Source organism: Palaemon carinicauda, chromosome 24 (genome assembly GCF_036898095.1).
Source record: "Palaemon carinicauda isolate YSFRI2023 chromosome 24, ASM3689809v2, whole genome shotgun sequence".
NCBI lineage: Eukaryota > Metazoa > Arthropoda > Malacostraca > Decapoda > Palaemonidae > Palaemon > Palaemon carinicauda.
Window position 1 is genome coordinate 73363698 of NC_090748.1, and position 17500 is coordinate 73381197.

General features: G+C 32.1%; 1 protein-coding gene across 1 annotated transcript in view; it reads left to right on the top strand.

Annotated features, from left to right (window-relative positions):
- LOC137618434 (protein O-mannosyl-transferase tmtc2-like) overlaps positions 1 to 17500 on the top strand; it is a 54054-nt gene that overhangs the window by 7529 nt on the left and 29025 nt on the right. Inside the window, exons 4-5 of the mRNA XM_068348600.1 lie at positions 1249 to 1274; positions 9154 to 9477. Of these exons, the coding sequence (XP_068204701.1) occupies positions 1249 to 1274; positions 9154 to 9477 (350 nt within the window). The remainder of the gene's footprint in view (positions 1 to 1248; positions 1275 to 9153; positions 9478 to 17500) is intronic.

Consider the following 17500-nt stretch of genomic DNA (forward strand, 5'->3'; position numbering starts at 1 on the left):
TGTTACCGTAAGGAATTGGCAAGTAGTGTCGCAAAACTTATATTTTTATAGTGTTGGAAAGTGTTTCTAGATGATCTGGCTACCCATGCCTATCTTTTTTTTAGCCAGATATGGCGTATATATAGGTATGTGTTCGATTTTCCGGTGATTGCCATTTTTTCGTTTTTTCCCAATTCTTTCAAAATTACTACGTACTAAGGAACTATCACAGAGTAATGATTCCTCTAGATGTTTATTTGTCGGAAAATTTTGTTCACTTTTTTTTTGATTGAATATCATCAAATTTTTTTAGCTAAAATATTGTTTTACATTTTTTTTTCGATTTTATTTCCCTTCAAATAAAATTTTTTGGGTCAGAATTTTAATTTTATAGCCGTAAAATAATCGACAATTATCCAGCAACCCACCATACAATTTTTATTCATATCCAATAATAATTAGATTAGTAAATAACACCTTGAAATTGACATACCCTTCCTACATTTCAAGTGGCAGATTAGGGAGTCTGAGTCAGTGTGGTTGGCGGCCATTTTGTGGACATATCCGAAGCGTAAGCTGGCCTATCTATATATATTCTTATTCCCTATAGAATTTGTGATATTTTGGTATATTTTTACCTGCATAAATATCATATTATATATTAAATATATGTATTTTTTTACGAAATTTCCAAGTACTCAAAAAATTACCTTTAGATATGGCCCCTGATATAAATGTAATTTACAAAATAATGAAGATTTTTTTACATATTTCTATTTTAGGATAACATATGTTTATTCCCTAAAAAAATTAGCCACTTCCTATTTCATTTGGGTACCCAAAAAAATTCATGAAATTTGGACAATTTTTTTTGGCCAAAAAAAGTTACCCTTTTTTTCTCATTTCAGATCTTCACCTCCATGGGTCTGACTTCATCCAAAATACATCAAGATGTGTCCTAAACATTCAAGAATCAATTCCTAGAAGGATTTGTGTATATATGTATAAACTTTTTTTTTATGAATTTTTATGTCAGGTCTTTTTTTTTTTCTACTTAATTTTTTAAAATATTTATAATAAATAGTTTTTCTGCAGATGAGTAGTATTTATCTTTACAGTTGTTTTAAGCATTCATTGAAGTTTTTTTTGGCAAAAGAAAAAAGGAGGTTACTGCAAAAACTGATTTTTCAAGAATTTATTTTGGCGTCGGGGTCGTTCGCGTCCGAGTATACCCTTAAAGGGGTGTCCGAGGACCGTACCTATCCAGGGTTAATAAACCACAACAAGCAATTAAGGTAAGGGTCACGCTAGACTAGAATGTTACGTGTTGGTTCTTTATTGTCTATATGCCGCACAAAATGTAGATTCATGTACTGTATATGAATCGAGATCATATAAAATCCTGTAGAATCACAGGTAAATTATGTAAGTTTATATATATATATATATATATATATATATATATATATATATATATATATATATATGCAATATATCTGTATTTCTAAAACATTTCAGATGGTAATTGATTCATATACGCAAGAATGACAGGGTATGTATGTATGTATAATTTTAGAGAGAGAGAGAGAGAGAGAGAGAGAGAGAGAGAGAGAGAGAGAGAGAGAGAGAGAGAGAGAGAGAGAGAGAGAGAGAGAGAATCTATATTATGTTATATTGGGGTAAATGTATGTTTGAATTTAATAATGTTGCTTCGTATACGTACATCAAGATTTTTAATATATAAAACCCATAAAAACTTATTTTAACTATACAATAAGTCGTAAATCGCCCCTGGAAAAAATAATGAGGAAATTGATGGTCCAACTGCCACCCAAATAATCTAAGTAGGAGTCCAAATCTCATTTAAACTTGAGAGTGAAAACATTCCCCCAAACATTTAGTAACATTTAACATCATTGGAGAGGCAATAACGACTTAAGTGTCGCCATTATTAGTTTTATTCGAGTTGAATCGCCCTCCCTGACGTCATGAGGAAAAAGTTACCATGAGACTTGTATATTCCTTTCATGATATCATTTCCTCCTTTCCTTTGGAATGACATAATGGGCTTTTTAAGTTATGACCGAGGGAGGTTGGTCTCGCGCGTACACCCTCGTCTCTGTTGTTGTTTGTTCTTAGCTCCATAATGGTAATATTAACTGACATTTATTTTCCAAAATAAACTACCCCCCCCATTGCCGATATCCAATGTAAGTGTGCACGTCCTTTGGGAAGTATGTAAAACAAATCTTTTATCACAGCAACTTTAAAACGGCGTTCAAAATAAAATCCATTATAGTGTATAAACACTCAAACATTGAAAAGGAAGACCTAACGAACCGTAAACAATCTAATAAGATAATGCAAAACTCTGTCGATATAAAATCTGTCACAATAAATATTAAGAGAAAAAAAAAAACTAATAACAGCACAAGAATGTTGAAGGAATCATTATTTATTCTTACCTCAAAATGATTTATGCTAAAAGCTAAAAGTTACATTTACTCTTGCATACATTTTCGTTTAAATGCCATGACCACCGGAACGGCTATCGTAATGTCCTTATCTACATACGGCCTAAATAACAAAAGAAAAAGGAAGGAAGGAAGGAAAACCAGGCTTCAATTCCAAAAGAGTTCCAAACCATGGCACCAGAGGGAATTGACCACTACTGAACGTGTCATTCCCAGGATATACGAATTTCCAATGCTACTGAGAGAAGATGGAATTTCATCGGCAGACGAAATAATGTCTACGTAAAAGAGAAACAGAAGACACTGTGTTAGAGACAAAATGGGTCAATAGATCTAGCATGGGAGAGAGAGTAGTCATAACAGAATTTTATTAAACGCTATGAAGGAATGGACAAACGATGAAGTACCCTCATGATGAGTTCAGCAACAGATTCAAAATCATATACAGCCAAAATAAACAACACTTATTTAAAAGAAGTTCGGTTTACAGGGTCTCACCAGATGGTTTAAGCAACTTTGACTCAAAATACTGAAAAGTTACATTTTCATAAAACTACAAAAAATTAGGTTTGTAGACCAGCGATGTGTCGTGAGTATTGGACTTGACAAATCCATGGAATATCTTTTCAGATACGTTCAATTGATATGAGTTGTTGAATACATGACATCAGAGTAAGTAGAGAGAGTGCTGCCAACAGTAAACGACTGGGAAAGAGATGTGGAGAGCTGAATCATCTGCATAGATGCAAATAAAGTTCGGAAATAAACAGGTCATATTAGCGAATATTAATAAAGGAGCTAAAAATATTAGATGACAGGACATCTCCGTACCATTATAAGAAATTATATGTCGGATATATATAAGTTAACCAGATGAAGGAAAAGGCCAAAGGCCAATGTCACTGTCAAATGTCCAAGAGTTATGAATAGCGAAGGCAATAGACCAAGGCTGAATTTACAGATAAGATATCAGCAATGCATTAAATATGACCATTAGGACTTGCCTAGTGGAACTCGTATTGGACTTGGACTTACATGTATATAGGTACAGTTCATAATACTTCAGTTCCTAATACTTAAGAGATGGTAGACTTAAAAATTGGAAATCTTTATACATAAAAAGCAAATCCCTATCAATTTTCTATTCAGAATATTCTTTAAAACATGATGGCCACTAACAAAATAATCTTACCTTTCTTTCTTAATCTACTAAAATAGTATTTTTAACATCAATTTGGGAAAATCTATTATCAACGCAATGGCGCACGTAAAAACACAGCTTACTGTTTTCTTTCTTTTTCACTCTTAGTTGGTATTAGAATATTGCGTAAAATACCATATAATCATACCATCATATCATAAAATTTATACGGATCTTTGTTCTGGTTTGTTTCCGTCTTACCCATACGGTACATAATTATACAATTATCTACGAAATTTTGTCTCTTTCTAATTGCGAAGATTTAGAAGAAATTCTTCTTGAAAAATCTATACCGAACAAATCTCCATTTGATTCCAAACCTTCCTCCATGTCTTGCTATGCTTTGTCTTCAGTTATCGATGCGAATCTGAATTGCATTTCCGCCTGGATCAGACTGAACCATGTTGAAATTCAATGCTTCTGAGACAAATTCGCAAATTCATACTCTCTCTCTCTCTCTCTCTCTCTCTCTCTCTCTCTCTCTCTCTCTCTCTCTCTCTCTCTCTCTCTCTCTCTCTCTCTCTCTCTCTCTCTCTCTCTCTGGGATAAAAGGTATTTTTTTTCGTGAATAAAAACATACATACAAGAGACACACAAACATGTTTATTTTTTATTATTGACATACTGAAGGGTGGCAGTCTATAAAAGTAAAAAGGCGTTAGGCAGAAAGAGGAATGGAAGACCTAAAAAATATTGTATAGGCGAGATGAAAGACACCTGCATATGAGGCCGAGGTGAATAATAATGCGGTGAGATTACGGGGTTTTGATGTGTAACTTATGACCTATGTAAGTAAATTAGGTAATTATCATCGTTGAAGTTTTCAAAACAAGTAATTCTTCATTGATATAAACAATGAAACGCCCTAGTAGTATGTAGGCTACATATGTATCAAATATATGTTTATAAAAGATCATATATATTATATATATATACTGTATATATATATATATATATATATATATATATATATATATATATATATATATATATATCTAGTATATAAAGTATGATTGTACATAAGTAAAAGCCTGACTGTGTAATGTATACATACTGTATATGCACACAGCGACCTTGCCAGGATTTTCAACAACGTAACCAAATTAAACAGGGAAAATATAGAAAGAAGCAACTTTCTTATAAACATTAATTCAAAGTCTTTGTAGAAAGCATGTCATATTCACATCTAAAGCTACATGAAACTAAAACGTTAAATGAAATTTTCGGAACCATCGAACGGGTCCCAAAATATTAGCGTCTGCTCCTGCTACTTTCATTACGGAGAGAGGATGAAGCTTGTCACTAACAACATTACTGACATTGATTTCTTTTGAGCGTCAAAGGTTTTCCTAATTTAACTCCAAATCAAATTTGATTAACAAGGATATCTAATCTTTGACTACGACCTGGAATATGAGCGGCAGTAAACATTTAAAAATTAATTAAACGCCCCTTCTTCCCTTACCAGTTGAATTCAAAGTAAAAAACATTTTTTTTACCCTGTACGGTATATATACACATATACAAGGACACACATAAATATGTAGAGTATTATAGGTTATAAATATATATATATATATATATATATATATATATATATACACATATATATTACATATATATCATATATATATATATATATATATATATATATATATATATATATATATACACACATATATATATAATACATACTCACATATATATATTATATATAATACATACACACACACATACACATATATATATATATATATATATATATATATATATATATATATATATATATATATATATTGGTTGGCTGTTCAGATTCATATGTTAACTATGTACATTATAATTAAAAGATATGTTCGATTATGACCTAAATTTTGACACAAAAGCGGCAATAACTAATAGGTGCCGTTTCGTAGACCTTATTTCATAGGCAATATAAAAGATCAATAGTGCTATTAAAGATACACCCTGAATTTTCTTGCGTAAACATTTAGGAATACTAGCACTTTATATATATATATATATATATATATATATATATATATATATATATATATATATATATATATATACATATATATATATGTATATATATACATATATACATACATATATATATATGTATATATATACATATATATATATATATATATATATATATATATATATATATATATATATATATATATATATGTATATATATACATACATACATATATATATATATATATATATATATATATATATATATATATATATATATATATATATATATATATTATATCTCTTGTGCTTACACATGTTGTCTATAAATAAAAGTACACAGATATATGAAGATCTGTTATGAGCAACATAATTATTTCCACAGAGTATTTTTCTAAAATTTCAAAAGTATTCTCTGAAATTAAACCCCAAAGAGAAACCACTTATCAAGCTTTACGAAAAAAAATACTCTTTTTCCGAGATGTCATTTCATTTCTTGTAGCGTGACAGCTTACGAGCAATAAATCCGCTTAATCAGTTCTCCTTTCGTAGCCATTTCTAAAAGGAGAATTAAATTCCCATTTCCTTTCTTGTGTACGTCATCCACAAACCAACAGGTTTTCCTCATCACCAAAACAAAATTACATAACGTGGCATTTAACGATTATTATATACCGTAAACCCTTTTATTATTCCTTAAAATCGCTCAATATTTGCATTACGGCCTCTAGAAAACTTAATTTTATCTGTTTAAAAAAAAAAAATCCCTGTAGCTAAAAGATTAAAGAAAAAATTTCGCCCTTTCAGTCATCCAACCCCTCTCCCCTCCAAATATTTTCATATGGTAAAAGCCAACATTTCTTATAAATAACCAAATAAAAGTATTATAAAACAAATCTGAAAGAGAAGCTTAAATTTCCAAGATAAAATTAATACAAAATCAGTTCATGATTTCTAGACTACAATAAGCTCCATTAATCGGATTCTTTTATGTTATTTAAAGATTTTCTTTTAGTGCATTTAAGCATGAAAAAGCCAAAATAAACATTCAATTATATTTATTCATCTTGAACCTGCGCCAAAGTAATATACAGTGTATGAAACTCAACAATGCCATTCATTTTGCAAAGGCCAATCCAAACTCAACTATTATTTTGAAGCACAAGGGTTTAAATATCTACACATACACACATGGCAACTTCCCGTAAAATATACACATATATGTGTATAATATATATATATATATATATATATATATATATATATATATATATATATATATATATATATATATATATATATATATATACTGTATATATATACATGTATATATATACTGTATATGCACACACACACACACACACACACACACATATATATATATATATATATATATATATATATATATATATATACTGTATATATATATACATGTATATATATACCAGTATATACACACACACACACACACATATATATATATATATATATATATATATATATATATATATATATATATGTATATATATATATATATATATATATATATATATATATATATATATATATATATATATATATACTGTATATATATGCATATATACATATATATATATATATATATATATATATATATATATATATATACTGTATATATATGCATATATATATATATATATATATATATATATATATATATATATATATATATATATATATATATATATATATATAAACAGGTTCAGAAAAGATGTTCTGCCTTTTTTTCTGTACCTTATATGAATGTCTTATTGCTGGAGGTACGTGTTTGCGCCTACATTAGTCAAATTAGTTCCTATCGAAGTGGTCTAAGCCTAGTTTAAGTCCTTTTTGAATACATAAACTCGGTCTTTGGTAAAATACTTATATTTTGCTACTTATGATTATAAATACACTCAATATATAACCTTACTTTAACTTTGCATCGGCCAATGTTGGAAGTTAAAGCTCTATTTTATGATAGTCCATTCTTAAACGTTAATATATACAACGTGGGCTATTCGTTCCACATATTGGTAAGGTGACGGCATTGCTGATGGGTAAACAAGCAGAAAACTGTAAACACACGCTGTACTAATAACATCTGTTGACAATGTGCTGTGGTGAAAAGGCTAAATTCTCACAAAACTTCAACCGATGTTTCGGTCTTCACTTTATCATCTTTGATTTGCCATCCTCTCGCCCCACATGATCCCCGAAATCAACCTCGTGTAATTTCGAGTTTTTTCAGCTTCCGTTCATCCCACCTTCTTAATGTCCATGTTTCTGAAACTTACATCATCCCAGGTGTAATTAAGGAGAAATATACCTTTATTGCCAGTTACTAACATACGATCTCCTGTACGTGTTCCCCAAGCTCCTTGTATGCCGCGTTCAACTCTGCGTTGCACTCTCCCTTTTACTTAAAAGTAGATCCCCGGTAACAAAAATTCTCTACAAGTTTCAAATCTAGGTCTCTTTCATCTAATATAAACACTCCATCTCCTCCCTGCTTTTTGGACACAAAAATCTCAGTTTTATCAGCATTTACTTATCAATCTATTCTATTCAAGAGATTTCTGCCAATCTCTTGGCCTTCAGTGCAATTTTTCACCAAAGCATCTGCATATAACAATTCTAATACATTTTCTTATCTAATACCTTCACTCAGCATAGATATAACCAAAAATCCCAAAAACCCACACCATATATATATATATATATATATATATATATATATATATATATATATATATATATATATGTGTGTGTGTGTGTGCATGCAAATCTTTAATAGGAATATATGGGAAATAATGAAAATATCAACTTATCTTCACTAGGCATTATATATATATATATATATATATATATATATATATATATATATATATATATATATATATATATATATATATATATATATATATATATATATATTGATAAACAGGTGTGTGGGAGTGTGTGTATGTGATTTTTTCTTTAATCCAATCAAGACCAATTTCTTTGCATTTCTGGAAACCTGTCTTTTCTAAATAAATAAAACTTAACTTGCTTGTACATTTTGATGTTATTAATTCAGTACTCCGATTTTTTAGCTGGTCGTACACCCAAATTATTTTCCACGTATACATTATTCGTTTCAAATTTTCCAGCAAGAATTGATATCATGAAAAAAGTATGCTATATACCTTCACTACTACTGTTAAAATAGCGTATACTATATCATTAAAATAAAACTAATCAAGAAGCATATATCTATATAACCTACCGTAAAAGACCCAAATATCACATTTAAAACAACAACAATAATAATAATAGTAAATACATAAGGAATACCCCCCCCCCCCCTCTATCAAAACCTTATGATGTAAAAAAATAATCATAAATCCTTAAAGGAAAATATATATGAAATATTTGAAGTCTTGGAAGTAGAAAGAAATGAGTAAACTCGTCCTGCCCTTAATTCCCTTTATCACTCACACCGTTCTCTTCACACTCCAGGTCCTGGAGAGCTGCCGGGGCATCACATCAGCGCCTGCCAGAGACAGCTGGAGCCACGCCTCTGCGGTCACCAGCTGTAGGCAAAGGCTGGCGCGCGCTCACATCTTGGCGGGACATCCCCACGTCGCTCTGGAAGAGTTATCTCAGGCCTTACTTCACGCCCCTCAAGGCTTCCCAGCCCACACCCTCTACACCCTGGCAGCCGAGGCTCATCTGGAGGCAGGGGAACACGGGGAGGCGGAAGAGGCGCTCTCCAGGGCCCTGGCTCACCACCCTCACCACGTCCCGGCACACCTCGCCTTCTCCAGGATGCTGCAGGCTAATGTAAGTAGCAGAAGGATTTCGGGAGATGAAAGGGAAGAAAATAGCCGGGAAGCAAAAAAAAAGAAAAAAAATGGACTCCGAAAAAAGTTTAATTTCTTTAAAAATAGACAACACATTTTTACTTGGGGGTTTTCAATAACATATAAGATATACTGTACATACACAAACAAAAAATAATTTATTAGTGCTTACTGGAGTATGTAAACTATTTCGAATATGGTGAATAAAATTACAGATATTACTTAAAAAATAGTAATAAACAACTAATCTAAAACATATTTTGCTAAAGATGTCGCGTAATACAATTAAGATTCTCATTTGATCCATAGATTACAAAAAACAGGATGTGACAGCAATACTGTTATGCGTAAAAAACTAATTTCCCATACGTTTTCAATAATAGACAAAAACAGTACCATCATCAATAAACATTTACACATTTTCTGTAAAGTGTCGACAATTATGCAAATGATTTTGGGTTGCCTACACAACATTCATGTCTCTAATACAATTACATTGATTTAACGACACTGGGGGTTGGCATATCAACATCAAGCCTCACCTTGGCTCCGTGCCCAAACCTTGCAATGATATTCATGCTCATGCTTTTTTTTTTCTTTCTTTTTTTAATATTTTCCATTGCCAATGCCACTTTTCCATGATAAAAGACATTTCATTTTTCATGACCTATATAAGTACACGTTATATCTGAAGTAGGTTTCCGTGCAATTAGCGCACTAGTAACGGCTCTAGTTCTTTTTGAAAGAAAATGTTCAAATATTTTCAACAGGGAGAATATCTGTGAACACCGATAAGAAGATACAAAAACACCTATTCTCCTTTTCCGATTATAATTTGGTCTCTATGGGACTGGACACCTCAGACGCATGCAATTTCAAGAACTGTAAAAACATCCCTGAAATGTTTAATCATATTTTAATGTATCATTTGACCTACGGTTTAGTAGTCACATATTCTTAAAATTTATGCAAATGAAAATTGGGATTCTTGACTTATCGTCTTCCACGGAATCTGATTAAAGGATGCTGAAAGAGCGCTGCTCCTGAGACCCTTCTTTCTGAAATGCAATTAATTTCAACGTCCCACGAGATGCTATTTTGAGATTTCCCTTTTTCATTCTAATTAATGCTGTTTACTGATCTTGAAAACAAGTTTATTGGTTGGGAAGGCAGCCTTTGAAAAGATGCATTGATGTTTAATACGGGCAAGGATATTCAAATCAAGTCTGTGCTGAATGCTGTCCATGATGAACGAGTTTAAACTTCTAAATCTCACGACTGCCATAGCTAGGGAGCATACATCTTTTGATACCAATGGTAACTGGATGTTCTTTGAACGACCTGTGAATTTGAAATTACTTGTGACATTCTTAACGACAAATTTGGTTTCTTATGTAATCTATGCTTCGACTTCCAGAATAGTGCAGAAAATCCTTTTGAAACTATCATTTTTACGGTATCATAAATACATTTCCTTTCTTATGAGTTTCTGTTTCTTTGAACGTCTGTGATAAATGTGTTCATCAATTTCGTTATTACCAAGCGGAACTTTGAACGGAAACCTTCCTAGTCATTAAATTCTTATTCCAGAATGATATAATCAGTAAACAGATTATATATTCCCTAAAATTTTGGCAAGAATACCAAGCAATATTGGTCATTCCCCTAACAATAAGTTATTTGTTATATTCTGGTCGAACAAGACAATAAATTTGGAAATTATGAAAGGTTTAACCAAACTGAATTTAGCGCTGAGACTACCTACCGCTTTATTTGAGTAAATTAGCAAAATAATAGTGTATTCGTTAGAATTAGATGTATTTGTATAGTTTCAAATGTTACTTTTTGTTTATCCATAATGTATTCTATTTTACGCATTTTATATAAAACTTGGCTAACATTTAACTGGTAGGTGCAAATTCCCTCCTGATCTTTCAAAAACATGAACCTGCATAATTATATCTTCTGTACCTCTGAAGAAATATATTTCTCAGGTAAAATATTTATGAAACCACTATCCCTACTAATGAGAGAGAAAAAAAGCTATTTATTGAGAGTTTATATACTATCTGGATATACTCTACAATGTGAAAACTTTATCCCAAGACTTCTATATCAGGGAAAAGGACACACCGGATGTTTGACTTGAAAAATACACAATTCAAAGATAGTCAAAAGGGCAAGAACAATGACCATACCAATAATGAAAAATGTTAAAACAAGATATTCACATCATAATAACAATCATAAAATTACAAATAAAGATATAAAAATATTGAAAATGAAATTTCATACCGTACGATGGCTGTTGAGCTTATTCCTTATAGTATTGTAAAAGCGCTGCTTCTTTCTTTTCAAATCTATTTCATTTAATGGGAAATGAAATATTCAACAGGTCAATGGAACATAAATATGAATCGATGTACATAGAAGAGTTGTCTATAAATAAATGAAAAAGATAAATGGAAATATTGAAGAGAACACTTTTATGCCACATGAAAAATGCATAATCGCCTAACCTGCTCGCTTAAAATATGAATTCATACATGATTAAAACAGTATATCATGTTTCATTATACACTAATGGTATTCGTTTTATGTGGGTAATATATACAGCAGGCAATAAATTCGTGCTTAAATTTCAAAGAGGTTAGAGGGAAACCCACGCACTTCAAAAATGATAAAAGATTTACCAACATGAATGTGCTACATCCCACACAAGAACACGAGCTAGGATGTTCAACAATGAATAAGTTTCTTCCAATTTTTTTACTTCAATTTATCGCCCAAGAATAACCTGTAACTTTAATGTCTGTTTGTCTGACTGACTGCTTATATATCTTGTCAGCTTACGTAGAGTAATAAACATGAATTTTAACCCCATATATATCATTTCTGAAGAAGGTCTTGATTATAGGTAAAATGTCAAATTTAAGTTTAACAGTGATCAAAACTTTTGAACTATGTAGAGTAGAACGTAATTTGAACTTGGCATATATATTCCCTGGATGAAACGAATATGCATACCGTGGTCCTTGGTCAAAATGAGGGTCATACTTGTAAGTGAGTGAAAGTGAGGGTCATACTTATAAACGCGCTAATAAGAGGGTCATACTTGAAAGCGCGTCAACGTAAGGGTCATGCCTATGAGCTCATCAAAATGAAGGGCATACTTATGAACGCGTCAAAATGAGGGTCATACTTTTAACACAGTCAAAGTAAGGGTGATACTTATAAACGCGTTAATAAGAGGGTCATACTTACTAATGAGTCAAAGTGAGGCTAATACTTCTGAACGCGTCAAAATGAGGGGCATACTTATGAACGCGTCAAAATCAGGGGCATAATTATGAGCACGTCAAAACAAGGATCAAACATATGATCACGTCGAAATGAAAATCATATCTATATATGCGATATCAAGCACGGATATAATTTCACTTACAGCATTTTAAAATTAATAAAGTCTTCGTATATGGTATGCATTGTCCGATAGAGCAGTCATCATGCAGAACAAGGTTAAAGGCAAATCCAAAGATTATACCTCAAAATAGGATTTGCAATAACTTAAATACGGTTCGACTGAGGCAATAAATGATCTAGCTCTTAGAAGTCTTAATCTAATTGGCTCAGGATGAAATTCCAAGTGTAACAAATCTAACTGAATACATTTAATCCAATTATGTGGATTTAGCAAATTTAGAGGAAAATTCTGGTAATAAAAAAACATAAAACCAAATAAAAACCACTTTTTTAACCAAATATCATACACACAAAAATACACACACACACACACACACACAAACACACACACACTATATATATATATATATATATATATATAATATATATATATATATATATATATATCTATATATATATATATATATATATATATATATATATATATAAATATATAATATATATATAGATATATATATGTATGTATGCACATAGATATAAAAATATACTGTATATATATACACACATATATATAAATATATACTGTATATATACACACACACACACACACATATATATATATATATATATATATATATATATATATATATATATATATATATATTACTAGCTAAGCTAAAACCTTAATTGGAAATACAGGATGCTAAAAGCCCAAGGGCTCCAACAGAGAAAAATAGCCCAGTGAGGAAAGGAAATGAGATAAGTCAACTACATGAGAAGTAACGAAGAATTAAAACAAAATACTTTAAAAACACTAACAACATATTTCATAAAGTTATCTACAAAAAGAGACTTATGTCAGCCTCTGTAACATAAAATCATTTGCTGCAACTTTAAACTTTTGAAGTTCTATCAATTCAACTACCCAATTAGGAAGATTCTTTCACAACTTTGTTACAGCTGGAATAAAGCTTCTAGAATGCTTTGTTGTATTGAGGTTCATGACGGAGAAGGTATGACTGTTAACCCTAAGTGCATACTTTGCCTAACGAACACGATGGTACTGCCCGGGAAGATCTGAATGTAAAGGATGGTCAGAATTTTGAAAAATGTTATGCAACATACATAACGAACTAATTGAACGACTGTGTCATAGATTTAATATCTATAACAGGAATAAGAAAATTAATAGACCGTAAGTTCCTGTCCAACAAAATAGGACGAGAATCAGCAGCTAAAGACCAGAGAGGAGAACAATACTCAAAACAAGGTAGAATGAAAGAATTAAAACATCTTCAAAATAGATTAATCACTGAAAATCTTGCAAGCCTTTCTCAAGAAGCCATATTTTTTTTTTTTTTTTTTTTTTTTTGTGCAACTGAAGAAGACACAGATCTAATGTGTTTCTCAAAAGTAAATTTGCTGTCGATTATCACACGTAAAATTTTAAGTCATATAAAGTGAGAGAAACATTATCAAATACTGAAATCCAGATGTCGAGGTGCAACTGTTCTTGACCTACTTATGACCATATTTTGTGTTTTGTTAGGATTCAATTTTATTGCCCAGAATTTGCACCAAGCATTAATTTTAGCGAACTCTATTAAGGATTCAGCACCCACAATCTACATTCTAGAGATGTAACTGATGCAAAGAGAGTAGCATCATCTGCAAATGCAACAAGCTTGTTTTCTGGGCCAAACCACACATCATGAGTATATAGTATAAAAAGTAAGGTGCCAAGAACACTACTGAGGAACACCAGATATCACATTCCTATACCCACTTTGGTGCCCATCAACAGCAACTCTCTGTGATCAATTACTTAAATACTCAATGATGATGCTAAGAAAAGACCCACCCACACCTAACTGTTTGAGTTTGAAAAAAAGGGCCTCATGATTAACACGGCAAAAGAAAGCACTAAAATCAAGCCAATCATGCAAAATTCTTGACCACAATCAAGGGATTTCTGTACAGCATTGGAGACTGTCAAAGGCTTTTACGAAAGCCAATCTACAAACTAGGGAATAGATGATTACCCTCAACAAACCGGTTTAGACTTTTTGTCAAAAGACGTTCAAAAAACTTTGGACACATGGGCGTTATGGAAATTGGGTGGTGATCAGTTGGACTTGAGCTCACACAAACAAATTTACATAGTGGAGTAACATTCCCAATTCTCCAACAAGGGCTGGAAGCTCCTCTTCTCCCTTACTTGCACAAAATAGCATAACTTGGGAGCTAAGAAATCAGAAGTCTTTATAAAAAAAACAAAGGAAAAATATAATTTGGGTCTACACCTCCATAAGCAACAAGGTCCATCAAGAGAACTTTAATTTCACGAGAACGATTGATTGATTGATTTATTGATTCATTTAAAGTTTTCTGGCATCCTGACATCTAAGGTCATTGACGCCGATACCATTTATCTTATATAAATATTAAAAGAATATTCAATTAAAACCATAAAAGTTGAATGTCATTATAGAAGTTGAATAGTTTTGAGAAGACCTGCTTCTGAAATAAATCTAAACATGCCGCTCGCATAGTAGGACACATCATGTCCAAGAATCTTGGCAAGGATGAACCTGCCACCCTCACCTCGAGCCTCAAACAGATATCTTATTTCCCAAGTTATTATAATTAGGGCATTCAGTCAACAAAAGCCTCACTGTTAAAGGTACTAAACAGTTGTCGCAATACGGTTGGTGTTGGCCCTTCAGCAGAAACTCGTGTGTCAACCGTGTGTGACCAATACGGAGACAACAAAGAGTTGTCTCCCATTTTCGAGGCATCACGTTATACCTCCAAGGTGATACAATATTTGTTACTTCTCTCATTTTATTGCCATCTAGACTATCCCAGTGCTGTTGTCATTTATTACAAAACTATTTCTTGATGTAAGGTAGGAAATCATTATAGGGAATGGGATACCTTATTGGTAGCAACTCGGATGCCGCATTCTTCGGTAGTAAATCTGCCTTCTCATTCCCAGGCACACCTACATGTGCTGGAACCCAACAAAATCGAACTGTTATACCTCTCCGTCCAATAATAAAAAGCCATTCTAAAATCTTTAAAATTAGAGGGTTACTAGAATTAAAAACTTCCAAAGCTTGAAGAAAACTCCTTGCATCACTAAAAATTGTAAAATCGCCCTCCTTTTCCAAAGCCATTTTATCAATAGTGGTTAGTATGCCATACAGCTCGGCAGTAAATATGGAAGCTGTTAGAGGAAGTGCACCTCTACAATTAATATCATTACTATGTACTCAAAATCCAACACCAGCATCAGATTTGGAGCCATCAGAAAATATAAAAGTAGATCCCTATGTTCTGCAACATGTTCCATAAAAGAGACCTGGGTTCTAAGTCCGTCATATTCTTCAATAAAGTATTCACAAAAAGATACGTCAGGTAATTTCCATGGAGGCGTTGATGATACCTTGAATTGAAGCACCTTAATTCTAATTACATCAAGACTGTTTAATAATTGTTTCACCCGAAAGCCATAAGGTTTAGGAGATTTTGGGTGCAACTCAAAGTATGCTGAGTGCCTTACAAGGCATACAGTCTGAAAGGCTAAAGAATTAGGGAGTCTTTGCAATCTAAACCAATACCGAATAATAAAAGACATTCGGTAAAGATCTAGAGGCAACTCCCCAGCATCAACAAGGAGACTTGTGATAGGTGAGGTTCTAAACGCTCCTGTGGACAATCTAATACCAGCATGATGTGTAAAATCTAATAATTTTAACCGGCTTGGGGTGGCTGAGGAGTATATTTCCCATCCATAACTAATTTTGGAAAAAATCAAGGCCTTGTATAATTTTAAAATAGTATTACGGTCTGCTCTCCATGATGTATGAGACAATACTTTTAAAAGATTCAGAGCCTCAAGACATTTAGCTTTTAACGCTTTTAAGTGAGAAACCCATGTAAGTCAAGTGTATTTCACAAATATGTATTAACAATCAAGAGTGAACATCTCTCGACGTCAACATTCGTAGCATTCTTGCCAAATTTTTTATGGCAAGAATGTGCAGTGCCCTCAGAGGTGTTGACAACAATATCCACAAGAAGCCAAGGACGTGTCGTCACCACCTCTGACACAATGATCGACCCATGACGTCACAATGCAAAATCAATCAGGCATTTCATACGTACGTAGAGAGAGAGAGAGAGAGAGAGAGAGAGAGAGAGAGAGAGAGAGAGAGAGAGAGAGAGAGTTATTAAAGTTAATGTTATATATCGCCTTTTATATCGGAACTGCTCCCGTCCTTAGACACTAAGTCTCAGAGTGCGTGACGTAATGTAGTATCCCTCCAATTTTGCTTTATAATTTCAAACTTCATTTATTTTACTGAAGATTTTCATGAGAAGCCCAAATGAAATATACACCCCTTCTTATTAATAGTAATCAATACGCTACAAATATTCAGATGCAAAAAGACATTCCTTGCATTTCGTTTTTACGCCAGTTACGTTTTTACGCTGGAAAATACTGAAGTATTTAGGCAAATATATTACCAGGTATAACGACACAAGAGGGGCAATTCGCTGGAAGCTAGAGCAAA